This window comes from Podarcis filfolensis (assembly GCF_964270895.1).
Source record: "Podarcis filfolensis genome assembly, chromosome: 3".
Classification (NCBI taxonomy): domain Eukaryota; kingdom Metazoa; phylum Chordata; class Lepidosauria; order Squamata; family Lacertidae; genus Podarcis; species Podarcis filfolensis.
In genome coordinates this window covers 93,410,925-93,437,623 of record NC_139606.1, presented here as the reverse complement: position 1 = coordinate 93,437,623, position 26,699 = coordinate 93,410,925, and the positions used below count along the sequence as shown (strand labels likewise).

Sequence of the window (26,699 nt, the reverse complement as noted above, 5' to 3'; positions counted from 1 at the left end):
CTTCAGTTATTACAAAAGCCAACATCACTAATTGATAGGAAAGAGGGACTATTTAGCTGTAGTATTTTATTTTAAATCTGTAAGACTGTACCTGTTTCACTAGTAGGACGTACAGCTATTGGTTCAGCCAGCTCTGTTTTGCCAGATCTTGTAACCCAGGCAACCTGAAATCAATGAATGTAAAAGTTTAGAAAATACTACTTTTTATAAATATATTTCATGTCATTCTTAATAATACGGTGGGTACAATTTTGTTTTAAAAAAATTATTGTGGCACATGTGAATTCTGTTTATCAATTGAAGCTCATAATTGTAAACTTAAATTCCATACATTATTATTAATAATGTGATATAAGATTACCTCTGGGGCAAAATCAGCAATGTGTGTCTTCTCCTTTTCCAACGCAGCCTGGGATACGAACATTGGAAAGTAGCAGTTTTCCACACCAAGTTTCTTGATTTCACCATCAAAAAACTCTTGGATGCTTTCCCAGATGGAAAAAGCCCAGGGACGGAGAATGTAACAGCCACTCACATCGTAGTATTCAATCATCTCTGATTTTGTGATCACCTTTTAAAGGAAATATCAGTGTTTCAGTGTCACGAAAATCGTGTTGTCGGCAGCAAGTTTTAAAAGTATCAAATAGAAATAAAATTGAACGCATGACTTTCAATGGAAATGAGCACTGAACATTCATGTACGAAAGGTGTTTATCTTTTATTAGAACCATAAATATCCAAATGCACCTATGTAGAGACCGGTTTGCATGTAACACTAAGGCAAGACATTGCTTAGTAAGCAAACATATGGATCTCAGCCACTGTACCCTTTTCCTGTGGCTGCTGCACAGGCTGGGGCTGAGCCATGGTTTGGTTTAGCATTAAATCTGATGCCAAGCAACCACTTTAGACAAGCCAGGAGCTGCAACCAAGGTTCGTTCTTGATTGCAGTTTAGCTGCAAAAACTGTTCTTAAGAGTACATTATTTTGAAGACTGTGAAAGAGCACTCCCAGGTAAAACTCAAGATATACTTGCCTGAGAATACCAGTCAGATAGATTCTCTTCCTTCTTAGCCTCTAGCCCCAACCTGTAGTATATTAGAAAGATAGAAGCATAATCTTAGCCTCAAAAACAACCGCCATAATAAAGCAACAGCCCACTTTAAATATTTTGCTTTATTTCAAAAAACTGTTAAAACTATCCAGACATGAATTTAAATGTTTAAACATTTCAATGAATTTAAACAGGCAAATTTATTATATAACGGCAAGAGTCTTCAAGCTGACATGCTCCCTCAAATAACAATACAATTAGTGGGGAAAGAGCATATTAAATGTGAAGAGGGAAAACCCCAGCGAGTGTTCTGATAGCTTCAGTCATGGTGAGGAGGACTGGAGCACCACTATGCCACCCTCTGAGCTGTGTCACTGCTGCTCAGTGGGACCCGGATGGGGCACAGGAGCACTGAGCTGATGGTGCCAATCTAGTGCTACCTTGTCCTCACTTGATCCCAGCAAGCAGCCAGGAGGACAGGGCAGGAGTGGTGCCCTACCTCATTCTCCGCAACTGGGTAGTTCTCTTTTTGCTCTCATGGTGTCAGGAAAAATACATACTTACGAAAAGAAAAATCCCTTCCCCCTTTCACATTTGCTATTTCTTTCACCTGAAACATCTCCATGCTTTTGCCAGGCCAGCTTCCTATATACAATTCCTATAAGCCACAATTTTACTCAAAGAATATCTATCTCCCATGGACTACCACAACCCCAAAGATACTTCTGCTACAAATTTTATTATGTCCATATTAGCTCCTCTTCCTTGGCTTTTGTTGTAGGCGGTCTGGACAAGGACTGTCTATTTTGTGTATTCTACCCAAAACCTAGCAAACAAGTCAGTAGTAATGTTGCAATAGTTAGAAGGGATCCAAGCCGAACAAAAGAACAGGAAATGATTTATAACATTTTAACGTAAAAACAACCCAGCAGTACTATAAAGGGTTGGGGTGTTATTGTTTTTGCCTTCATTATCTCCCTTATAGCACAATACCAATTTTAACATTACATTCTTTCCTTTACCCTGCTGCCCAGACTATATTTTAAGTAGAAATTTCACCTGGTTTGTTTCTTAGGTCCCTGACCATCTCCTGGTCCATTTGAGGATAAGTTGCTGCCACCACTTTGGTCTTTCTGTGATTCTTTCTTTTGGCCCTCATTCTGCTTCTGTTGCTTATTTTGCTTCTCGGATTTGTTCTCTTTCTCTTTCTTCCTCTTGTCTTTGTCTTCTGCTCCAGTTGCAGAGACTGGTTTATAGTCTATTCCTGCCAGTGTCTTGTACTGCGTCTTCAATTGAAGCAGCTCTTGCACTGCAGCATCAATCTTATCCTTGGGGAGGACACCATTCCCATGGAAACACAGGTAACCAAAAAGAAATGAAATGATAGTTAGCTGCATAGAATAGGCAACGTACATTAATTATACGTACTGGGGAAACTACAGAATGCACGCTGAAAGGGAGAAATTCAGTGAAACTTCTGCAGGTCGTGATTAGCTGTCATATCCAAACCAGCAAACTAAGATTGGAAAGCTAGTTTTCAATCCTGGTTTGCAAAGCTTGAACCAACTATGCTTTTCTTCTTTCGGCGTCACAGCAAAGTGCAGTTTGGGGAAAAACCACAGTCAATTACTAACCAAGGAGATTTCATGAGAGAGGTAAAAGCACCATTGTTTGGTGTTAGAACTAAAACTACCCAAATGCTTTGAGACATCTGGCGAGAGGCTATAATCAACATAAAAGCAACCCCCGAAGAGTCCCAAAAGTGGAATCCTCACATTCTGTAGCCAAAATATGTGTACTATTCCTTGTTAGGACATGTAACTCAGTAGTATGGAATATAATTCACAGAAAGTTCACACTCGGTGCACAACATCATCAGGAAACAGGATCACTGGTAGAGGTTTGCCCAGCATTTTTGAGAGCTGCTGACAGCTTGAGCAGACAATACCAGTCTACTGGACTACTGGTCTGATTTCATATTAGGCAACCAGAAAGGGAGGGGACAGCCAGACAGCCAGGCATAATGGTTAGTGCTGAACTCTGGGAGACCAGGGTCCAAATCCCTGCTTAGCCATGAAGCTCTCTGAGTGAACCTGGGCCAATGCTGTGGACATTTACTATGCAAACAGTAATATAATGATGAAGTAAGACTGAAACTAAAACCTAAGAAAGGCCTATGTAGTCTATCATTCTGTTCTCACAGCGGCCAATCAGACAGGCCTGCGAAGCAGGCTCCTTCCTCAATTAGGAATCCAGCAACTGATATTAAGAGGCATAAGGTCTTCAGCATTGTGCAAAACAACAATTACGTCAACATACACAGTTTGCCTCATCTTGCAACAATCTTATATATATATATTTAAGTCTAGGATATTTGTGGATTGCATTGAAAGATCACCAGGGGTCTGAAAATAGAAAAATAGAGGACAAATGTTGTCAGGAGCTGAAGTAAAGATGAGCACGTCAATGAAAGGCGGGAGAAAAAAAACTGGAGCGGCTACTTCCCTCAAACTCCTTTTTCTGCCTTTGGCCAGAAGGTGGCGATAAATGCTCATGATACACTTCCGAGTGAAAGGAGAATAGGCTGAATTAAGAGAGGATGCTTTTACATTTTACAAATGCTGCGAAATTCCAAATTTCTCCAGATGCATACCTGCAGAATACTTGACACTGAAAAGAGACCATCTTGCAACTGCAGGTGAGGATATTAGCATAAAATTTTAAGTTAAAGGAAATGTGATGAGTATCCCAGGACCCACTCAAACACGTTAAACTGTTAATAAACAGTATTACCTTTTCTGCCTTCTCCGCTTTCAATTTTCGGACCTCTTCTCCTTGGAGAGCAACCTTGTTAAAGAGAGCTTTTGCTTCTGCAGAGTCAGGGCCACTGGTTTCTGTGCTTGCCGGCTGGTTTAAGGCATGTGCCTGAGGGGCTGGTAACTGTCCTGGCTTATAATCCTGACCAGTCTTTTCTTTATATTCCGCTTTTAGGGAAAGGAGGAGTTTTACAGCTTCATCCACTTTATCCTATGGGAAGTATTATTGGGAGGGCATTCATGTCACAATTCCAAGAGTTATGCATGTATATACCTCTAGTTTCCTGCCTGCATATCCAAGGGTAGGTTAACAACACTACATACATTTGCAATAGATTTTATATTGGCAGATTCCTTTCTGCTCCTTTGCTCCCTCAAAATGGCCTTGTTTCCCCCACAATGGGATCCAGATATATGGAGAAAAGTATTAGCAGTTACTGAGAGTTGCATCCAATGCTGGCCAACAAAATTTTCACCTTCCTCTCCTACTCCCATTTGCCCCCAAAATCTGCTGCAGAGGATCTTCCAACCCTCTGGAACTGATTTTGAGGGTGTGCAGGGGCTGTACTGTTGCACAAGCAGAAGTGTGTTGCAGGAGTGAAACAACAGCACAATATACAACCTTGACTTCCTGGTCCCTTGAAAAAAACTTCTGCCAAAATCAGAATTATGCACAGCTGATGAACAGAGAAAAAACACATACATAATAAAACCACTATTCTACCTTGGACACCTTTTCAGCTTTGAGTCTCCGTACCAGCTCGCCTTGTTCAACTACTTTATTGTACAGAACATTTCTGTCTACTGGGCTAGAAGATGTCAAACCATTGCAGGACAGAGGAGCAGGATCAGAAGCACAAGAGGACAGGGAGGAGGAAGAAGAGGAGGAGCAGGAGGAGGAAAGAGGAACTGCAGGTGGATGTCCAGGTTTATAATCTTGGCCTGTCTTTTGCTTATATTCTGCTTTTAGAGCAAGAAGCACTTTCACAGCAGCATCTATCTGATCCTGAAGCAGAGAGATAATACAAGAAACGTATCGGTTAAGAATGGAAAATATCAATATGAAACTGAAGATTAAGTGGGCTAGTGCAAATGATAAAATGATCAATCTACAAATAAATTTAACTGTTAGCATTGATATCAAAATTTTGTTCTGCTTGGACAAAAGAATCATCTGTCTTGCATGCAATAAGTGAAAATGGAGAGAAACCAAATATTGCGTAATACTTTGCAAAAGTAAAAATAAAAATACTGAAAAAAATAGAATACAATTTTTTAAATTTTGTGAATTGCTCAAGGACCTAATCATGCATCTTAAAAACATAATGTTCAGCACTCTTTCTGCCGTCATGGCCATTATACCTTTGCTGCTTTCTCTGACTTAAGTCTACGAACCACTTCGCCTTGTTCTGCCACTTTGCTGTAAAGAGCTTTGCAGACTACTGGACAGAGGGGCATGGAAGAAGGAAGAGCAGAAGGAGCTGAACTAGGAAGCAAACTCTTTGCTGGGTTTCCAGGTTTGTATTCCTGGCCTGTCTTTTGCTTATATTCCGCTTTCAGAGCTAAAAGCACTTTCACAGCAGCATCTATCTGATCCTACAACAGGAAGCGAAAGAACAGTTAAAAAGAGAGGAAAAGACAGAAAAGCATGTAGCAAAGTAGATACGATAGTTAGGATGCACATGATCAAGTTGACAAAAAGAAAAAATCAGTAAGAGGCTTATTAGAACCCATAAATCATCATATGCTCTTCACTTAATGAAGCTATTTGAATGTAACCAACAACTAAGGTTTTGCTTTGCATAGAGTGCTCCTTAACTGAAGTTTTATTTGTATTCTATGGGATGGATTCAGGTATGTAATAAGATGGGGTTCGTCAACCTGGGAAGGTAGCCCAGCTAGGAGAAGGGAGACTCTGATCCTAAACCTCTGCTGCCTTGCAGGGTATATCTGGGAGAAGAAAAGGCTAAGGAGTAAACCCTACACAAATCCAGAATGGAGTCCCTAAGACAGATGGATGGCACCTTGCCAATCTGGTGCCAAATGTATTGCTCTGCTTTCCTTTGGATCACATTAGTGCGGCAGAGAGGGAAGTCGCAAGGTGAATACACCAGAGCAGGAGAAGGGGGATAGTTCTTTTCTGGCAAGCTGCAATGCTTGTGCAGACGGAATGTTCATCATAGTGCAACACTGATCTCCACCCCGTCCAGAAAATTGGTGCAATATCCACTTTCACATAGTTCAGCAAAGATACCAGAGGGCCATTATTTTGGGGACATTAATGGGGGGGGGACAGAATTAATCACCACCATTTTTAATTAATATTTTATCTTTTGACACTTCTACCATAGATGGTTTTTTTAAAAAATCCCTTTTCTCTCCTGCCAGACCTATGTTTATCATCCCCAACTTCTCCTGTTCTCTTAAGGTTAGTGGTAGTCCTGCCCAAGGAGTTATTCTTTGTCTATCTACTTTTATAAATAACAGAAAAGACAGATCTATCATCCACCTGATAAAAGGTTGCAACGATCACTTCTCAATTCCTTCTTATCCAGGCTTATTCTTCAAACACTAACCTTGGGCACTTTTTCTGCTTTTAGCTTTCGAACCACTTCCCCTTGCTCAGCTACTTTATCATAAAGAGACTTGCTGTCTAGATGGGTAGCACTGGCAGCCTCACACTTGGAAGGCTGGGCCTGAACTGCAGCGACCGGAGGATTCCCAGGCTTGTAGTCTTGACCCGTCTTCTCCTTGTATTCTGCTTTCAAGGCTAGCAGCTGTTTCACGGCAGCATCAACTTCTTCCTTTGCTGCTTTCTTTGATTTCAATTCACGAACTGCATCTCCTTGGGCAGACACCTTGCTGTAAAGAGCCAAGTGGTCTTCGACTGAAGCAGGGGCTGCAGCATGAGAAGCATCAGCCACAAGTGGAGCAGATCGTCCTTTTGGTGCAGTACTAGCCTTGGAAAAGAAGGAGAAATGCATGTTCTTACAATGAATCAAACTTGATGAAAGAGAATTAAAACAGTACTGGTGAAAAACTTGCCATTCCAAGTAAACCTAAGCAAAGTTGGTCAGGGCACTTCAATATGCAAAGACCTACTACAAATGTCTCTTTGATCCTCCACCCGCCCAGAACAGGATAGCATCCAATGTTTGCAAAGGAGGAGAAAAACTGAAAATAAACTAAAATAGTATATTTTAGTGAATCAACTTTGGTTAGCATAGGTGTTTCCCAAGTCTGATTACTAGTTCTGTGCTGTTTAAAACCTGGAACACTTTTATAGCAGTATAGTTTACCAAACACCTGACCATCTTCACTGCCCTCATCTGAACCCATCCCAATTTGTCTATATCCTTCTTCAAAGGCAGGGGTCAGCACTAGACACAGTACTCCAGATGAGGTGAGACCAGCACAGAATAAAGTGGAAGTGTTACTTTTCATGACTTGGAAACCAAGGTTCTATTAAAGCAGCATAAAACTGCATCAGTCTTTTTGCAGTCAGGTAAGATTGCTGAATCATGTTCAGTTTCTGATGATGATGATTTATATGACAAGACTATAATCCTGGAGTTCTTTTTATACGTGCTGCTGTCAAGCCAGATTTCCTCCATTCTACACCTGTTCTACAGTTATGCCAGGCATCACAAACATCCTTCTGACGAACAATCAAAATACACTAGGTTTCCTTACCTCTTTCTTTGCCGTTTCTGCCTTGGTTTTCTCCTTAGATCCAGATGTTGGCATTTCTTTTGTATGCCCATCAGGGATATAAATCAAAATGCATGGGGCTTCTTTACAGCTGTATGGGCTACAAAGATTACATCAATTGTTTTTTTCATGATTATCTCCCATTGATTGGCATAATATAGAAAATATGAATACGACACTTCTAAAATATAAGCATCTAAATTCCAATGTGAGAAAGTGTTAAGCATGAGCTCAATTTCCCTGCTACGTTAATGGGATATTTAACCTGGTCCTATGCATACTTACCAGGCAAATCTCCCCTGGTTTAGTGGGACTTACTCCCAGGTAAAGGTGTGCTACAGTGCATTGCATAGATCTATGTGGTTCTTTTCACACTGATTGTAATTTTATACATATCAAAAGAACATGCATTTGTATAAAAATAAATGCACATATGAAAATTGTAAAAATAGTAATACCCCCAGCTGGACAAACTCGTAATTTATTTCAGCATCAATATCTGCTTACTGTTTGTAGTCTTGCTGCTCTCCTAATGGTATCTGTCTAGCAAAATAGTAACTAATCTGCGGTGTTCCCAAAGCTTTTGAACCTCTGGTAAAATAGGTTCTTATTTACAACATTTTTTCAGTTATCCGCCATTTCACAAAGGGCCAAGTACCATGGGAAGCCAGTATAAGAAGAGAAAATATGTGCCCATTGCCAAGGAAACCAGAATGATGCTCCTGTGCCCCAACCCAATTATGCTTAGTTGAGCGGCTGGGGCACAATGTGCATGTGATGTGTATCCTATTGAAACTAATGCAGTGCAGATGGCCAACCTCTGCATTCTAATGCACAGCTGTTGCTCCGCACTGCCCTATTTTCAGTGGGATGCTCCCCCAGATGCATATCCAAAGCATGCATCTCCATCCAGTCAGGCATAGCGATGAGTGCCGAGTGCTGGATCAGGCTGAAGAGTGGTGACTTTCAGCACAATATGATACGCCAGAGAGTAATGGCCTAGTTGCTTGAGGATAGCAGGATTCATTTCCTTGTTTTTTTCCATGAAGTGCCAACGTATCAGGGGTTCGATGCCTGTCAACTGGTATGTGTGTTAGTGAAATGTGCAGAATAGAAGGCAAACACCAAAAAAGTCCAACTATTGTGATGAAATGTCCAGCCTCATGAAAATTCAGTGCAGCAATAGTAGTACAGTGCTACCTCGGGTTACATACGGTTCAGGTTACAGACACCGCTAACCCAGAAATACTACCTCGGGTTAAGAACTTTGCTTCAGGATGAGAACAGAAATTGTGCTCCGACGCCATGGCAGCAGCGGAAGGCCCCATTAGCTAAAGTGGTGCTTTAGGTTAAGAACAGTTTCAGGTTAAGAACGGACCTCTGGAACGAATTAAGTACTTAAGCCGAGGTACCACTGTATGCTAAAATGGAGTTAGGAGTTTAATAATAGTGGATAGATAAAACCTTTACAGTTTGTTGTCTGCATGGTTCAACAAATGGGGGGGGGGGATATACAGCCTGATATTACAGAGAACAGGATGCCTGATGTTCAATTTGTTCAAGAGGACACACAAGAGCTACACACACACATACTTTTCTAATCATTCTGCTCCAAAGGCACTCCTCTATATACTTTTGCAAAATGCATTCCACAAGCCTCTAATTTTGTATCTACACGGACTCCTGACAAAACAGGAATGTTTGGAATATGAGTATAAGTATGGGAATTTGTGCTGTGAAACTCTGCAATGGCCATAACACACTTATCTAATTCTACAGCAGAACATACCAAATGGATAAACAAAAGGAATGCGTTTCCAGTTGCTCACCTAATAGGCTCATATGGCTGATCACAAATATAAAAGCCTCTTCTCTGAATCTGTATTATATCTCCTTTTTTCAGATCTTTAAGGCAAGGATCACCTAACATCAATTCTTCTTGCTGTAAACAGGTTAAAAATCAAGTCAGCATTACGTCCCATGAACAACACAGTATACGTGCTAAGAATTAGCGTAGTGGCATTGCAAGGGTGAGGCCAGCCCAGGAGGAAAGACACATCTTGCTGAATACTGAAAGCCCCCAATTTACAATATGGCAACTCATTTGGAGAGCCAATATCCATAAGGAAGAAAAGCAGGCGTACAACCAATATGGTATAGTGGCTAGAGTGTCGGATTTTGATTAGGAAGACTTCAGCTCAAATATTGTCCCTACCACAAAGCTTACTGTGTGATTTTGAGGGCTAGTCACAATCACCCAACCTAAGCTAAACTGCAGGTTTACTATGCTAGAAAAAACTCCAGGGGGGTGGAGTGGGGAGACCGTATTTGAGCTCCTTGAAGTACGAGAGAAATTTTAAAAAATGTAATAATAATATAAATAGGTGACATGTTGCAAGCTACCTTGCTATTTCTGTTGACATACTGCTTGAAATCTTCCTCTTTGCCCAGGACAGGTTTGGTGATCAAGTGCTCATAGTTGACACAGACAGTAGGGATGGGAGGAGCACGAGGAGTTTCTGCCAACCAAGTGATCTTAGCAGTTTTTTTGTAGTCCTTATTCTCCAAATTTAGTTTAGCATCAATGGATGTGATTTTCCCAGCGGAGTTCCTACACAGAAGCAGAACACACTGTGATTAAATAGTGCAAATAAATGACTGGTATAGTATCTAGGTTATATCAGTGGCATGCAGTTAACTTGCTTTTCATAGAGAAGTTTAAATAAATAAATAAATAAATAAATAAATAAATAAATAAATATAGTACCCCACCCATCTGGCTGAGTTTCCCCAGCCACTCGGGGCGGCTTCCAACAAAGATTAAAAATACATTAAAATGTCACACATTAAAAACTTTCCTGAACAGATGTCTTCTAAATGTCAGGCAGTTGTTTATCTCTTTGACATCTGATGGGAGGGCGTTCCACAGGGCGGGCGCCACTACCTAAAAGGCCCTCTGCCTGGTTCCCTGTAGCTTTGCTTCTCGCAGTGAGGGAACCGCCAGAAGCCCTTGGCGCTGGACCTCTACCATCACATTCAACAGTCAAGCTACACTCGGCTGGATCTATTGTGAGATGTCACTTCAACTTATGCAATTTCTGCTTGCTGCCCCGCAATTGCAGCTCCCTTGCAGCATGTCCTAACAATCCCTTGAACCCCCAAGAACAGCTTCTGGAGGTGCAGAAGGTTGCAATCGGGTGGGGGAGACAGATAACGGAACTGTGCTTAAAGTATTAACAGTCCCATCCATTACATACTTTTCTTCAATGTTTAAAAAGCCAGACCTCTTGTTCCCAATAAAATTCTTGACGATGGAATTCAACATCCCAGCTTGTTCCAAGATCCAGAAACTTACTTGCGTATTTTGGTGACGATTATGTTGCCCCAGTTAATAAATGTAACCATCTCTCCCTCTGTCAACGTCTCTGCATCTGCGCCTTCAATCAGCACTTTGGGACTGTACCATACAGACTTCAAGCCAACCTCAGCATTCTGCATGTTAACGAGAAAGAAAAGAACATACCCAGATGCTTGGTAAGGCTGCAATCCTAACACATGCCTGACAACAAGCTCCACTTACTCATAGAACTTACTTCTGAGTAGACATGGTTAGGGTTCCACTGCAGGTTTTTGCTTTAGATTATAACACACCAATCCATCCTAGAATACACAAATGCTGAGCTTTGCAGGAGAGTGTGCTAGTAATATGAATTCTTCTTTGGATTGCAATGAGGTGGTTTAAACTATGGGCTGGTCCATCCTACTTGCCTGGGGAGGGAGAACTGCTACGCTCAAGCCAGAAAGGCAAAAGATGTGAAGGGGGGTAAAGGTAAAGGGACCCCTGACCATTAGGTCCAGTCGCAGACGATTCTGGGATTGCGGCGCTCATCTCGCTTTACTGGCTTCCGGGTCATGTGGCCAGCATGACTAAGCTGCTTCTGGTGAACCAGAGCAGCGCACGGAAACGTAAAGGGAGTGCCCCTTCCTATCTCCCGCCTCTGCTGATAGGTCCCCCAGCTTCAGGGCTGCCATAATGTTCTCCCTGGTTTGGGAAGTGCCAGGGTATATTAGATAGTTAAAGTCCAGGGGCTCCCTCAACCTGCCTTAGCACATACATCCCAACTCTAAAATAAAAACTCTCAACATCTTTCCCAGAGTGCTAAAGAGCATATTATGTCACCTTGCACCCCCATATTACTCTTTCATTAGCTCTGCCATCCATGAGCTAACTAATCTTACTGTGGAAGAACGGTTTCAGGAAATCTTGGGAATGCTACACAAGTTCTCTGTTTTAACTATCTGCATTACGGTGTCTCTTAAAACAAAGCAACTAACTAGCAAACCTTTGGATGCTTGGCGACTTCTTTCATCTCTTCTTGAGCTTCAGGAACGTTTACTGTGACTACTTCATTCTTCAGCAAAGCGGTGTAGCGAGGTGCCACAGGATCTATAACCTACATACCAAGAATAACCAAAAATAATCACATCTATTCAGTACGCCCAGAACAGATTTTTTTAAAAATCAGAGTTATGTGAACTAAAAAGTGTATGCATCATTTAGGAATATTAACTGGTATTCTTTGTGTTACTGCATCTTTGGTCAATAAGAAAAGAGTAACTTAAAATCCACAAGAGTTACACACTCTCCTGGCCTTCCACACAAAAAACGGATACCTCTGGTTTAGAAATCATCTAAAACTTTACATATATAGTAGAGGGCAATAAATGTTATAGTTCTGGGCACAAAGCAAGTAAAAATCCTAGTAATCTCGTACCTGTGTAGATTACAGGTAACTCTGAATGTTGGCTTAAGTCTTACAGGATAAGCCAATGTATGCATGCTAGAAAGCAAACCCTACTTGAGTTTCAATGCAGCTTATTTCTAAGTAAACGTGTGTAAGAGTGAAGCCTTAGTGTGTAATTATGCTGAACTCACGGGATAAGTTTTTAAAAGAACAATAGATTTCACCCTTAGTTATTATCAACACAGGACACAGTTCCATAATTTCACTTTTTTTCCTGTGAATTTCTTCCGTGAAGTATGTTTTCCGGCATCACCATTATTCAGCAAAAGCCAGGAGCAGCCACATGGCAGGGCAGGGGGCATGGAGTCGCTCTCCCAAGAGCAGTATCACTACCACTTACTAGGATGGTGCGGGAGAAAGTGGGTGGCATGACTGTGGTAAGGTAGGGACAGTGTGGGTGTGCCGACAGAGTCAATCTGGTACTCCCACCGGTGCTCCTGAGCAACCCTGGCCTCATTGTCACACTTCCGCATCAAGCTGCGGCAACACCTGCTGGGAAGGTGGCTCCATGCTCCCACACTCCACCGACTGCCCCTAACAACAGTGTTAGATCACTATAATAAGGCAACATCACAGCAATGAACTCAAGAATAGCTTCTCCTCTCTTGCATTACCGACAAAATAGTTTTCTACTCTATTCACAACTCAAACAGAACAGCCTCCAGGTATTTTTGCTTCTGCTTTTACTGCACTTGCTTCTTTATCGGTTTAGGCTTTTCAGTCTCTCTTACAAGGCCTTGCTACTTTGTACTAGCTGGAGGTATTAAGGCTAGTAAAGGAATGGAGAAATGATGTACACACATACAAAACTAGCTCATCTGGGAGAGAAATCTGAGGGCAGTATTTATGTATTTATTTTTAGGTTACATGTGAAAACAGCGACTTCTAAGGAAATATCCTATATTTTGCTCTCCCAAATTCTAGGGTCATGAGTACAATAGTGTTGCAGGAGAAAATTAACTAAATTAACTAAAACAGGTTTTGTACCTGAAGTGAAATAACGTACACATTACTACTGATATGGATGCTAACTAGTTGGAAGTACTTGAAACACACATCACTCATATTTCCACCTATCAATAAGAAACACAAGGAAATTGTTGACACCCTGGATCTGGGCACCCTAGGAGTCTAAATTCAATAATCTGACTTTGGATTAGATCCAGGTATCAGCAACACTTGTGTTACTTTTTAATAGGTGTGAAGAGGTATAATTTTCTTATCAGTATTCACAAAAAAGCAAAACTTTAACTGCCCCACAGCTAATCAGCGCAGTTTGTTGACTGCACTAACAAACAGAGGTTATTTGGGTATACTTGAATTAATCTAACTGTTAAGAGTTTGCTTTTCTCTAGTGCTACTGACTCATTATTTTTGCTTTCTCAGTAGCTCAATATTTGGTCCTACAAACCAATTCAATGCCTTCGCTTTCACTCTTGCCCCAGGGTGAATGCATAAGGCAGCATACAGTGCCAAGAAGTGAACAACAACATAAATTTAAGGCCAATGGTGTTTATAAATTTGTTTGGCACACTAGTGTCCATCTATGCAGCAACAAAAAGAACCAATTGATAATCCCTCATATAAAATAAAGAGAACAAATGACAAGGGCTTTAGGAGAATACAAGACACATGCCAGGCAAGCAAATACTTAGTTCTGGGGCAAGCCTCCTTGAAAACAAGCAAAAATCCAGACTCAAGTTAAAAGAATAAGAACAGCCACAGAGTTGTGCAGACAGACACAAACAGTTCGCCTTATTATAGTGTCCAAGCATCTGCTGCCAAAGAAGCAACTAACCATGTCAAGATGCAGTATTCCTTATTTAATGCTAAATTAAGACACATCAGAAGAGCTTTACTTGCTGTCTGAGAGAGAAAATGTTAACGCCTTCAGTACACTGCAGAAAGGCAGTATGTCCAGCATTGTAAATTAAAAGTGACACTTTCTTCTCCGTTGAGAAATTCAGACTCAGATCATTATTTCCCCTTTAGAACAGGAATAATGCATTTTAAGATGGAAATACACAGCTCTTGTTATGTAAGCAAACGTGGTTGTGCTATGAGAAGTTGCACAGTGATGGCTTATGCTATGTATGCTTACAATACTGTAAGCTATATGCTAAGGCAGAAAAAGCGTTAAGTAATACCTTCTTACAGATAGCTCGCAGCTTGAAAGCAGAAAAATGAAATGCAGAATTTTCATCAGAGTTTACATTAGCAAAATATCATTATCTCCCACACAATTCAAGAACAACAATTCAGTATCAGACTGGCAGAAGTCAGCAAGATTAGTGTTAGCCCTGGTTAGCAAGAGGGGACATTCCATTTTCCTGAAGATGAGGAGCAAGGTGATGCAACATACTGCATTAGCTAGTCTTTGAAGAGCATTCCAAAGAACGCTGGGTTCACAACCAGCAACAAGAGAGCAGGTGTCAATCAGAAATGTCATCAGATCAAAATGGAGGAGCATGTACCTTTTTGTTAAATGACCAAATTTTATCCCACTCCATGTTTACAACTGATCGAGAGGAGCCCTGTAAAATATAATGGGAAGAGGGGGATAAGAGAAAGAAAGGCCATAAATCTTGATGGTGTATTTGTTGTTGCATTTTGAATTACATCTTATTTACTTTAACCATTCTCTTCCACAACCTTACTTCTTTACAAAAATAAACATCCTTCCTCAGGACTAGAAATAAGTGTCTTGCTGGGGGTGAGGGTGGGAGGAATCCATCAATAAGTAATCATCCTTTGTTGCAAAATAGAGACGATCTTCTTTAACACACTATGCTTTCTTAAAAGTTTCAGGTATAAGTCTGAGGGTAAATTAAAGATGGATCAATTGTCCAGTTAGATATTGAACATGCTATAGTTATTTGATGTATTGTTATTTTCCAAATGTTAATATGATGTATCAACTTCTTTAAATCATAATCCTATGGTCCCTGGTAGAGTATCTCAGAGAATGAGTGGTCTATGTTTCACAGTAAGGTTGGTAGTACTATGGGAAATATAGCCCAAAAACATGTAAAAGGCTACCCATGGATTGGACAACTGAACAATCAAAGTCACAAGAGGAAGACTTTCCTGATGTTCTTGAAAGAAGGACTCGTCTATAAAATGACTAGATCTACAAAATAAAAAAAATTCCTTCCAGTAGCACCTTAGAGGCATGCACACTTCTTCAGATGCACACGAAAGCTCATACCAATAACAAACTTAGTTGGTCTCTAAGGTGCTACTGGAAGGAATTTCTTTTATTTTGTTTCGACTACGGCAGACCAGCACGGCTACCTACCTGTAACTAGATCTACAAAGACACTCCAGCTGAAGGGAGAGTGGACATGCAACCACCTACCTGTGCAGCAATAAACTGTTTCAGTCCTTCAACTGTCATGCCTCTTCTTAGGACACCACGCACAGTTGGGAATCTTGGGTCATCCCTAACAGAAAGGAATTTCTGCTTAATTTAACAATGCAAAACCGTGACAATATCAAGAAGCCTATGTTGAACAAACTTGGAAGAGAGGATTCTGAAAATTCTCTTTTTATTTTGGCTCTCCAACAGCCTGCACATCTTTCTTTTATCCTGCAAAAGCTGTGATATCAACTTTGATGAATTGGGTCTTTTCCCCAAGAACAGAAGGCATCACATAAGCACAGATCAATCTAAGGACCAGAAGAGTGTTTGCTGGAAATGGTGTTTGCTGAAAATGATACAATGTATATCTAAAACACTGTATCAGAAAGTAACAGTAATTTTTCAACAAACATAAGCAACGCATACATTGTGCCATTGATTTCTTAAATAATTACAGAGTTACCCAAGGCATGTTATTAACATTCATACCAAACTTTCTGAGACTTTAACTCTCTTATTTTTGGAGATTTCTACTCATTTTGCTTAATTTATATGTAGCAAAAAGTTGTCAATAATGACACTTGAGAGGAACGAGCATCCTTCCAATCATATATTTTGGGTATATAAGTGACGTGAAGAAAAACTCAATCTGGTTAACCTGATTAATGTAGTACTAATAATTGTGCAGGTGGCCATGGAAAAGTAAATTAATCCACCATTCCTTCTGCATGATTTTTGTTACTATTAGGTAGATTTCTGCCACATTCTGTTCCCCAAGTTTGAAACCTCAGTTGAAAAGGAAAGATTACATTAAAAGAAGAGTGTGGGAACCTACATATTCAAACATTGCTCATCATAAAACCGAGCACAAAACTCCACCCCCATCATTCTGCCCGGACACTGAGGTCCAGTGCCGAGGGCCATCTGGCGGTTCCCTCGCTGCGAGAAGCCAAGCTACAGGGAACCAGGCAGAGGGCCTTCTCAGTAGTGGCACCCACCCTGTGGAACACCCTCCCACCAGATAGAGAAAAACAACTACCAGACTTTTAGAAGACATCTGAAGGCAGCCCTGTTTAGGGAAGCTTTTAATGTTTGATGCATTACTGTATTTTAATATTTTGTTGGAAGCCGCCCAGAGTGGCTGGGGAAGCCCAGCCAGATGGGCAGGGTATAAATATATTATTATTATTATTATTATTATTATTATTATTATTATTATTATTATTATTATTAAAGCCAGTAATTCTGAACAATGATTATCTGAGTTTGAATGTCTAACACCGACAGTTAAGAAAAGTTGTTGGATAAAAAGACTGAGCAAGGGTATTTAATATATTTTGACTAACACAATATCTAGCGAGTTGTAAACCTGTTAATTTCTTCAATCTTTGGAGTAATTTTTGTAAATTAAAAAAATTAAGCCACACCAACTTATTTTTAGTGTAAGATACTGCTTATGAAAAATTATCTATACACTGATTAGATTGCAAAACAAATGTGAACATGTATAAACACCTGCATAATTTCTACCAAGTTTAACTCCTTTAACATACCAGCCATCCACTAGCCCTTCATTGACAAACCAAGTGAGCTTCCTTTTAGACAATACAGTGTTGTTGAGGTTTAAGCGGCTGTACTCCCAGATATATGGTTTTCTTATTTCCAAGGCTTCAATAATCCAGTAGAACTGCTCATCTCTGTCATGATATTCTGTTGTTCTTAATGCATGAGTGACACCTTCAATACTGTCAACTATGGGACAGGCAAAATCATACGTGGGATAAATACTGAAACGTAAGAAAAAATGCAAGTAAGCTTCATGTGCACATTGAAAGTGTTGAGCACTGCACACACTGTTAATAAATTTAATAAGCAATCTCTAAAGCAAGGGAAAGATTTAGCTTGTTGTGATGACTACTGTTAATGAAAGAGGAAGAAAGAACTTTCCACTATCTTCAAAACCAAGCTCAAACACTATACTGTACAGTTGTACCTTTGTTCTCAAACAAAGTGCTTGTGCTGTAATGTTCAGGTTTTGCTTCTGTTAAATATATAACAGAAGCAAAACTGTAACGTTACAGCACAAACACAGTAGTTATAGTGAGTGAGCTAGTTCCACAGTAATTATAGGAAATGAGCTAGTTCCAGGAACTGCTTTTCCAGAATGAAAAAGTGAAAGAGAAAATAGGAAGGTTTTTCTTTTGAGGTCACTGATAGTAGAGGATTGAGCCCAGCTGGAACTGTTAAATGTCAGTTCATAAAGCAAGCTTCTTTGGAGCAAAAAATTAATAGGGTGAAACCCCGTTATTACCCCAAATCCCTTTTTACTGAGATAGTAAGAATGTGGGGGGGGGGGGGGACAGGAGGCCACCTGCAAGGAAGAATACTTAACATCTTCCATGGCTTCCAATCCCAGCAAATCCCCCCCCTCTCACACACACACAATGTGTGCTTTTTCCCAATTCACTTCGCATTTCAGATTTGGGAGGGAGTAGAAAGAGATTAAAAGGAGGAAGGAAGGGTTAAGAAACCGCTCTCTAATTCTCCCTGGAAAGTGCATCCCCAGTCCCCAGCAGTATTAGGATGGAATCCCCGCAAAATGTTATCTCTGCCCAGGGTTTTAATCAGACAAAGCTATGCTGGCAAGGCCAGAAGCTGCTGTGAAAAGAGGAGGTTTTCCTTAACACTGTTGGGATTTCATCAGGCAAAGCAAAACTCAACTTAATTTGATAAAGGGCCAAAGATAAAGACACCAATTCAATGGCCCCATCCACACTTAATGAGAAACCATAGCTAAATTTTAAGAATGGTTTAGCAAGAATGTACAGTGTGCTGGGCAACACTTCAAAAATTCACGAGTCAATCCTCCCCTGGTCTTTCCTTTAGCATGCTGAGGAGGAAACAAACCAGAAATTGGCTTGGCATGACATGTGAAACAGCTCTTGTGGTTTGTTAATAGAGAAACAAACCATGAGTGCTGGTTTGCAGGTAATGACAAACCAGCATCTGGTTTGCTTCCCTCCCTGTGCACTGAAAGAAGGACTGGGAGAGTCTCTCATTCTGCAACTGAGAGCACAGTAGCCTGAGGCCCACTACTAATCTCACTGTAAGTGGCCCTATCACTAAGTGAATTGCAAGTCCCATTTCTTAACACATACTTGTACTTATTTCCTGTTCGTGGATGTGGCTGGTTTTTGCAACGATAAAGAGTTGGGTCCCTCATGCATCCATTGTTACTACTCATGTCGATTTTTGCTCGTAGACAGCAGGTCTGCCCATATTCCGTTCCCTTTTTCATTTCCTCCCACATTTTGAAGTTCTTCTCAACAGCTATAAAACGGCAAAGATTTAGTTCAGATTTAATAACCCAGCTCTGGTACTATGAAATATTATTTACCAAAAGTGAGACATCTCCAACAAGAATGGAGCTAAAACTGACAGCAACTCTAGCCTAGCATGTATTTTGGCAATGACTTTAACTAAAGGGTTTAACGTTTTTTCATCTGAAATTCCATTGATTTATTTAGCTACTATTGTCTCTTCTGACTGGCAGCATCTCTCCAGGATCTCAGACAGAGGTCTTTCCCAGATCTACAACATGATGGTCTTTTAACTAGATATGCAAAAAAATTAGTGAGATCATCATCTGAGGCCCATTTTTGTGTGCCTCCTCCATGAGAAGTCCAGAGGGTGGCAATACAATAATGGGCCTTTTCTGCAGTGGCTCCCCATTTGTGGATGGTCTCCCGAGGGAGACTCACCTGGTGCCTTCATTACATATCTTTACGCACTAGACAAAAATATTCCTCTTCAAACAGGCCTTTGGCTGATTAGCATTCTATGTCCTTCTAAATGTGTTGGTGGGAAGGGGGTTATTGATTTGTTTTTGTTATTGTTATGTATTTTGGGTTCTCATTTTGTATTTTTATGTGGTATTCAAATTTAATAAATGATGATGATGATAACAACAACAATAACAATAGTAACAACAACTAAGCAACTAATTAGCAAAGCAAATACGAGATAGAAGCCAGAAAAAGCATCTTACAGTTATTTCTGTGCTTGGACTCTGTTCTTTGTTCTCGTTCCATTTTCATTTGTTCTGCGGGCGTATCATCTACATAAGCCTTCCCTTCATGAATGAGCTTCTCAGCATATTTCATTATTGTTTCAAAATGATCCGAAGTGTATGTGAACTGGTCTGGTTTGATGTGCAGCATTGCAACATCTTCCAAGATAACCTGAAGATATAAATGTTGAAAAGATTAACTTGATATACAAAAATCCTAGTATTAAGTCCTCTCCCTGACAGATTATGCCTTTTTCACATGATCCGTATTTTCACCTGATCCAGTAGGTCTTTGGGGGTTGCGGTTGCTTAAAGAGCTCTACAAAAGAACTTTGAAATCTTACTATGTCAATTTAGTTTCTTCTAAATGCTTAATTTATCCAGAGAAAACAATTTTTGCATTTCTGTATTGTGCATGAGGATATCCTAGATCTCACCGGCAATTTCAACCTCTCGGTACCTTCTGATACCATTAGCCACTGTTTCCTTCTGAATAGGTCATCTTAGGTGGGAATCAGAGCCATCAAAGTGAAGAACAAGATACTCAGTGCAATTATAGCAAGCCCACTTGGCTTCTTAGCACTATTAACGCATATGCATTGGGGTGAGAGCGTCAATGAGAGGTTCATTTGCTATCAATGTGGTCTTTTAAAAAACACTTTTTAGAAGCCCAGCTTCACAATGAATCATGCTCTGTACTGTTTATTTCATAGTTTGCATTGTAAATCAAATAAATCCATAAGAGAGAGATCTTCTCTAGCTCTGTTCATATTTTATTCCAGTGCAATGAGCTTTTCTTCTCTGTTGTTTCATCCCACATCACCCAAGGTAACTTTTGAAAGCCTAGAAGCACATTGGTGGGGCCAAACAGCCAACTGTCTGATGAAAAGCAAGGACAACATTTGGGTGGAAAGGACTTAGGCTCAGCCCCAGGCTATTCCTAAAGCACCTGTGTGAATGATATCCTTTGTGTTATGTGAGGTGTCCCCACCCACTCCATAGTTAACAAACAGAACTGTATAGAAATCAAAACAATCGGAGACCCAGAATGAGACATCGTTATGAAAAGATACCTTTTCAAAATCTTCTTTTTCTTTTTCTGGATTTGTATCATCAAACCTCATGATCAGTTTACCCTTGAAGTTGACCTGGTAGTGCTGATTCAACAGAGCAGCTTTTGCATGTCCAATATGCAAGTATCTAGGCAGAAAAGAATGTCAAGAAAAAAAGAACATTGGATACAAGGGGAAAGTAAAGTAAAACATAGAGCACACCAAAGGAAGAGGCAAAGTATTAGTATTTCCCTTCTTTAATTGTCGCTGTAAAGTATGTTTTGTTTAACATAAAAAAAAACTTAAAACTTTTTCTTTCAGTCATAACTTCATAGCCTCTTGAGAACAGAATCCAATTGTTTTTGGACTCAGACCAAGTTAATGTTTGAAGTCAGTGACTTAGGAATTGTACATGGACACACCACCATTCTTTTGTTTAAGGTACACTTTATATCACTTTCAAGACAAATGCCTACCACAATACTCAATAACTGATATGGCAAAAACCATTCTATAGCCTGATTATCATCAAAAAAAAAGCTCAAAAAAGAGGCTCCAGAAGGAAGGGAGAAAGGAAAGGAAAGCCCTATCCCCTAAGTGAAGCTCCACTCACAGTTCTTTCAATACAGGCCTATGTAAGCTAAAATATTTAACTGATAAAACACAAATATTGTGAATCTTTACATTTTCCAATTAAAAGAAATGTGAGCTAACAGTAATCATGCAGAACACTGAGGTTTCCCAGGACAGAATGAGACGGAAATAAAACTCTCAAAATATACTTTATTTTCCTTCATGTTTGACACATACATTTTTCAGTTACATGAGAAGGGCATCTAAAGATAAGCAGTTTCATACAAAAGAACATGCTTTTAAAAGTTATTTAAAAGTAACATGGTTTTTAAATTCTCCCTTCCTTATGAAAATTACAAGAGAAAATCCATTCTCTATCTTTCACACTGCGAAAAGAGTGGGTTTAAAAGTCCTTACACACACCAACCTGCAAATGTCAACTTACCCACTTGCCTCAGGAGGAAATCTAACAATGACTTTTCCCATCTCTGCTCCAGGGAGTTCAACGAATTTCCCAACATCTTGCTTCTTCTCTGCTGCCTTAAAATTAAAACAATGAATGAAATTATTAAATCACAAACTGAGCACAGAAACACACAGACTCTTATTATGAAAACTAAGTTAGCAGTAACAACTGAGCGAGTAAATAATTATCTGAGATGGGCTCTATGAACAGCAGCACAAGTTCAATGGGCTGGCAGAAAAAAGGTGGATGGCAGAAGAGGATTTTTCTGCCACCTCATTCCCCTGGCAGCTCTACCCCCCCTCCCACCTTTGTGCCCCCAGCATCTAGAATGGGGACCTTCCAGTATTATCTTTCTGTTACTGAACAGATAGCAGTGGTCAGCGGGGAGAAGTGGTGGTGCTTATCTGACCTCCCGTTACAACACTGCGCTTACCAGGAGGGAGAGGGGTGAGGCAGCAGAAAGGCTGGCACAGTGCAAATGCAGCAAAGGAGTCAATCCAGAGCTCCTGCTGGTGAGTTTGCACCATGCTGACCTCCCTACCCATCCCAGCAAGCACAGTGAAGTCAGTGACAGGAGGTCAGATAAGTGTCCCTGTCCTTTCCCACTGATTGCTACTGTGAGCAAATCCCTAAGCTGAAACATGACAAGGTTGTTAGAGTGGCACAACTATATCAGTTAAAGCTTGCATCTTAACAGTTCAATTCTAAACTGAATATGCTTGTTTCTTTAACATGCTTTTTATTGTACTTTGAGCACTACATCCAATACAGTGGTACCTCGGGTTAAGAACTTAATTTGTTCTTGAGGTCCGTTCTTAACCTGAAACTGTTCTTAATCTGAGGTACCACTTTAGCTAATGGGGCCTCCCACTACCGCCATGCCTCCGGAACACGATTTCTGTTCTCATCCTGAAGCAAAGTTCTTAACCCAAGGTACTATTTCTGGGTTAGTGGAGTTTGTAACCTGAAGCGTCTGTAACCTGAAGCCTCTGTAACCCGAGGTACCACTGTATAGGCTACATTGCACAGAAAGACAAAAACTGCTGTTAGCTGTGCTGGTCTACCAGAAAAAAAATCTAAAAGCAACAGTGGTGCGATACCTTTTATAAGGACCAACCGAAAAGTCACAAAGTAATGAGCAAGCTTTAAATTTCCTCCCATTCTTCTTTTGAAAACTGTGCTAACAACACTGCTTATTCAGATCTTTTACGTCTCAGATGTGCAGCAGCCCATTGTGACCTTTTCTGCTCAGCACTTTGCAGATAAAATCATTTACATCCACCCTTAGTTAGATGACAGAACTCTGGTAGAATATGAGCCAGAAATGCCTAATCAGCAAAAAGCTTACCGTTTTAGTCTTTGGAATAGCAGCTCCCACAGTCCACCTGGAACCTACTGACTGGAAAACATGCTGTGTTTCAAGAAAGTTGTACCAGCGTTTTACATGAACTGGAGCTTTACCATGAAGTAACAGCTCTTGCCCTGCACTGTTGCCTATTGGGAGGGAAAGCTATGTTTTATTAAACATTAGGAAGCAGACAGTTTGGCAAGATTTCTAACTGACATGAATCACACCAAACATCAGCACAGATCAATATTAGAAGCTCAGCTATGAGAACACACCACTAGATAAAAATCAAATTCTACGCTATAATTTTAGGAAGGGCACAAAATAGAGGCATTCACTGAGCTGTTCAGGTGTACAGGTCTCCTCAAACATATGCAATTTTGGGGGGGAAAGTGGTATCACATTACAAAATAATTCACCGGCGAAAAACGTAAAAACACAGTTGGAAAAGCTGTTTAAACAATAATGTAACAGATCTGTAGATTTCATGGGTTGTAGCCTTCAATGAATAGAGCTACTTTCATTCATATAACAAAAATGAGGTATGCAACCTATTATGCTGCAGAATTTAATTCATGCAAAACATTATATGTTATTTAATCTGACATCAATATCTAACTCTTCAAACCTAAAAGTGCTTCCAGAGCAGCTATTAATTAAAACAATCTATTTAAAACAGCCATTACATTAAAACAATAAAATAACATAACACCTCGCACAGCAAAAAGAAGAAAAATGGCTGGTCTCACTAAATTTACTAGTATGTAAAAATAAGAAGAGAATTCTTTGGATTTTAATTTCAAAGGATAGCAACACTTTGGTGAATGTAATACATAAATAAGTAGTTATCAAGGTACTGCAATTTTAACACATTTTCTATATTATTTACCTTTTAGTGTTGCCCAAACACTGAAATCTGCAAGACTCAAAGAGTTCCCAACCAAATAAGTTCTCAGAGAAAGGCAGTTATTGAGCTCTTGAACTGCTGAAGCAAAACTGGTGGAAGAAGACAACTTTGTGGTGCTGAACTCCATCCAATGGTCAACCTTTGGAAAAGAAGGGAGTTGTTTATGCTTAAATATTTTGTAACAAGTTATATAAAAGTGTTGTTTATAGCCAACACCAAAAATCATACACTGGGTGCTATTAACCTAAGTATTACTCAGTATAGATCTACTGAAAACCAACAATTGGTCTCAGCCACTCAGTCTGCTGGAGCCTATCTTCGCATGCAGGGGAGGTCCCTAATGCACTGAGGGTTTGAGACCCATTGGCTATTCTCATGTAGCCAGCCAGTTGAAGCCACTCCTGGGGTGTGGCTGCTGTCACACCCTGACAGCTTCTAGGAGCCACAGGGGAGAACTGAGTGCACGGTAGGGACCAAGGGTTGAGAAACTACCCCAGAAGAAGCACGATGAGTCCCTGCCAGAGGTACTATGCCTCCGACACTAAAACCAGCACAATGAGCTTTTCTTAGTAGGTAATTAACGTGGGTGTTGCTGTGGTCTAAACCACAGAGCCTAGGACTTGCTGATCAGAAGGTCAGCGGTTCAAATCCCCGCGACGGGATGAGCTCCCGTTGCTCAGTCCCTGCTCCTGCCCACCTAGCAGTTCGAAAGCACGTCAAAGTGCAAGTAGATAAATAGGAACCACTCCGGCGGGAAGGTAAACGGCGTTTCCGTGCGCTGCTCTGGTTTCGCTAGAAGCGGCTTAGTCATGCTGGCCACATGACCCGGAAAAACTGTCTGCATACAAACGTCGGCTCCCTCAGCCAGTAAAGCGAGATGAGCGCCGCAACCCCAGAGTCATTCGCAACGGGACTTAACTGTCAGAGGTCCTTTACCTTAATTAACAGCCAGTGAAATTCTTTCAACGGTGGAGTAACATGTTGGCGATATCCTGTTCCAGGAACGGGTCAAGACACCACGTTTTGCACCATTTTCAAGGACAGCCACACACACTGTGCATTGCAGTTCGCTAAGTTAAGTGGAACTACTTTGAACTAAAACTTAGTTGATTACCACCCATTGCCATTGGAAAATATTAAAAGAAGTACACATCATTCTGCAACATTTAAGGGGTTAATCAAATAGCGGGGGCATAATCAAATAGGCAATCTCAAATATAAGCAATTGATTCATACCTCAGTGTGTTCCAGCAAATTAGATCCATATAATCCAGCAGATGTGGCAATTCTAGCCAGATAGCGAGCTATGGAATTCACATCTGTAAATGTAACTTGACTATTTAAAGGGGGGGGGCGGGGAGAGAGAGAGAGAGAGAGAGAGAAAGAAATATACATGAGCTTCTCCAGACTGAAATACAATTGCATTAGGATGGATCATAAAAGCAGCATAGCAAGTTATTTTTAAATGAACTAATGGGCATTCTACCAAATAAAAATAAAAAATCAGTTAAGTGCCTGTCCCTTTTTAGACCTTTATGATTTGCTGCACTACTCTAATTCTCGTTATTTGAGGAGAAAAAACATAGGAAGTTTGATGATGTTCAATTAACTAACAAGCAAGAAAGGTGGCAACATGAAAATGTTTTTTAAAAAAATAATCAGGATATATATATATATATATATACACACACACACACACACACAATGCTCAGGGCAATCTTCCTTTTTATTATTCTGAACTTAAAAACTAGCATTTTTCAACTTGAAATGAAGAGAGGCAGATGTTGCTCATCTCTGGTCCATGCTTCTTGATGGGGAAGGTGCCCCTGTATTCACAACTAGCTCATAGAAATGAGTGAACCAGTGTCAGCCCCTTTACTTTGAATATGAAGAAGGGACAAAGAGTGGTGAAACAGCCAGCATGTTTACTAAACTAAATTGAGGTAACCATTTACAATGAAATATTGTTTGGGGGAGGAGGGAAGAAGACTGGAAGTGAAATACAAATTGCACAACTGATTTAAATCAATTAGTTTACAGTAAGAATACTACTATTTTAGTTGTCAGGTGCTAAAACAGATAAAAATGGATTCTAAGCCTAATAAAGATAGCAAAAACAAAATAATTACAAACAGGAGAATTCCTAAAGTAATTTTATTAATAATACCACTCCAAACTCAGTTCAACGAAGAACTGAAGAAGGGTTTTTTACATAAAAAGTAGCAATAAAAAAGAGCAGTATGTGAATATATACAAACACATATACAGTGGTGCCTCGCAAGACGAAAAGAATCCATTCCGCGAGTCTCTTCATCTTGCGGTTTTTTCGTCTTGCGAAGCAAGCCCATTAGCGGATTAGCGGATTAGCGCTATTAGCGGCTTAGCGGATCAGCTGATAAGCGGCTTAGCGGCTTGGGAAAAAGGGGGGGAGGGGAAAAACCCCGGAGGAACTCGCAAGACATTTTCGTCTTGCGAAGCAAGCCCATAGGAAATTTGTTTTGCGAAGCACCTCCAAAACGGAAAACCCTTTCGTCTAG

At 40.3% G+C, this 26,699-nt stretch overlaps 1 protein-coding gene across 4 annotated transcripts in view; it reads right to left on the bottom strand.

Annotated features, from left to right (window-relative positions):
* EPRS1 (glutamyl-prolyl-tRNA synthetase 1) overlaps positions 1-26,699 on the bottom strand; it is a 40,301-nt gene that overhangs the window by 10,279 nt on the left and 3,323 nt on the right. Inside the window, exons 3-26 of one of the 4 annotated variants that reach the window (XM_083604764.1) lie at positions 25,399-25,498; positions 24,145-24,301; positions 23,256-23,401; positions 21,887-21,981; positions 20,890-21,016; positions 19,796-19,988; positions 18,906-19,077; positions 17,301-17,534; positions 15,745-15,829; positions 14,861-14,920; positions 14,534-14,554; positions 11,925-12,035; positions 10,937-11,073; positions 9,985-10,192; positions 9,411-9,523; positions 7,564-7,681; positions 6,447-6,830; positions 5,233-5,466; positions 4,595-4,876; positions 3,848-4,081; positions 2,114-2,382; positions 1,037-1,088; positions 362-571; positions 92-164 (exon numbers count right to left, since the gene is read on the bottom strand). In XM_083604764.1, the coding sequence (XP_083460890.1) occupies positions 92-164; positions 362-571; positions 1,037-1,088; positions 2,114-2,382; positions 3,848-4,081; positions 4,595-4,876; positions 5,233-5,466; positions 6,447-6,830; positions 7,564-7,681; positions 9,411-9,523; positions 9,985-10,192; positions 10,937-11,073; positions 11,925-12,035; positions 14,534-14,554; positions 14,861-14,920; positions 15,745-15,829; positions 17,301-17,534; positions 18,906-19,077; positions 19,796-19,988; positions 20,890-21,016; positions 21,887-21,981; positions 23,256-23,401; positions 24,145-24,301; positions 25,399-25,498 (3,815 nt within the window). The remainder of the gene's footprint in view (positions 1-91; positions 165-361; positions 572-1,036; positions 1,089-2,113; positions 2,383-3,847; positions 4,082-4,594; positions 4,877-5,232; positions 5,467-6,446; positions 6,831-7,563; positions 7,682-9,410; positions 9,524-9,984; positions 10,193-10,936; positions 11,074-11,924; positions 12,036-14,533; positions 14,555-14,860; positions 14,921-15,744; positions 15,830-17,300; positions 17,535-18,905; positions 19,078-19,795; positions 19,989-20,889; positions 21,017-21,886; positions 21,982-23,255; positions 23,402-24,144; positions 24,302-25,398; positions 25,499-26,699) is intronic. The other 3 variants (XM_083604765.1, XM_083604766.1, XM_083604767.1) reach the window with 3 other exon arrangements.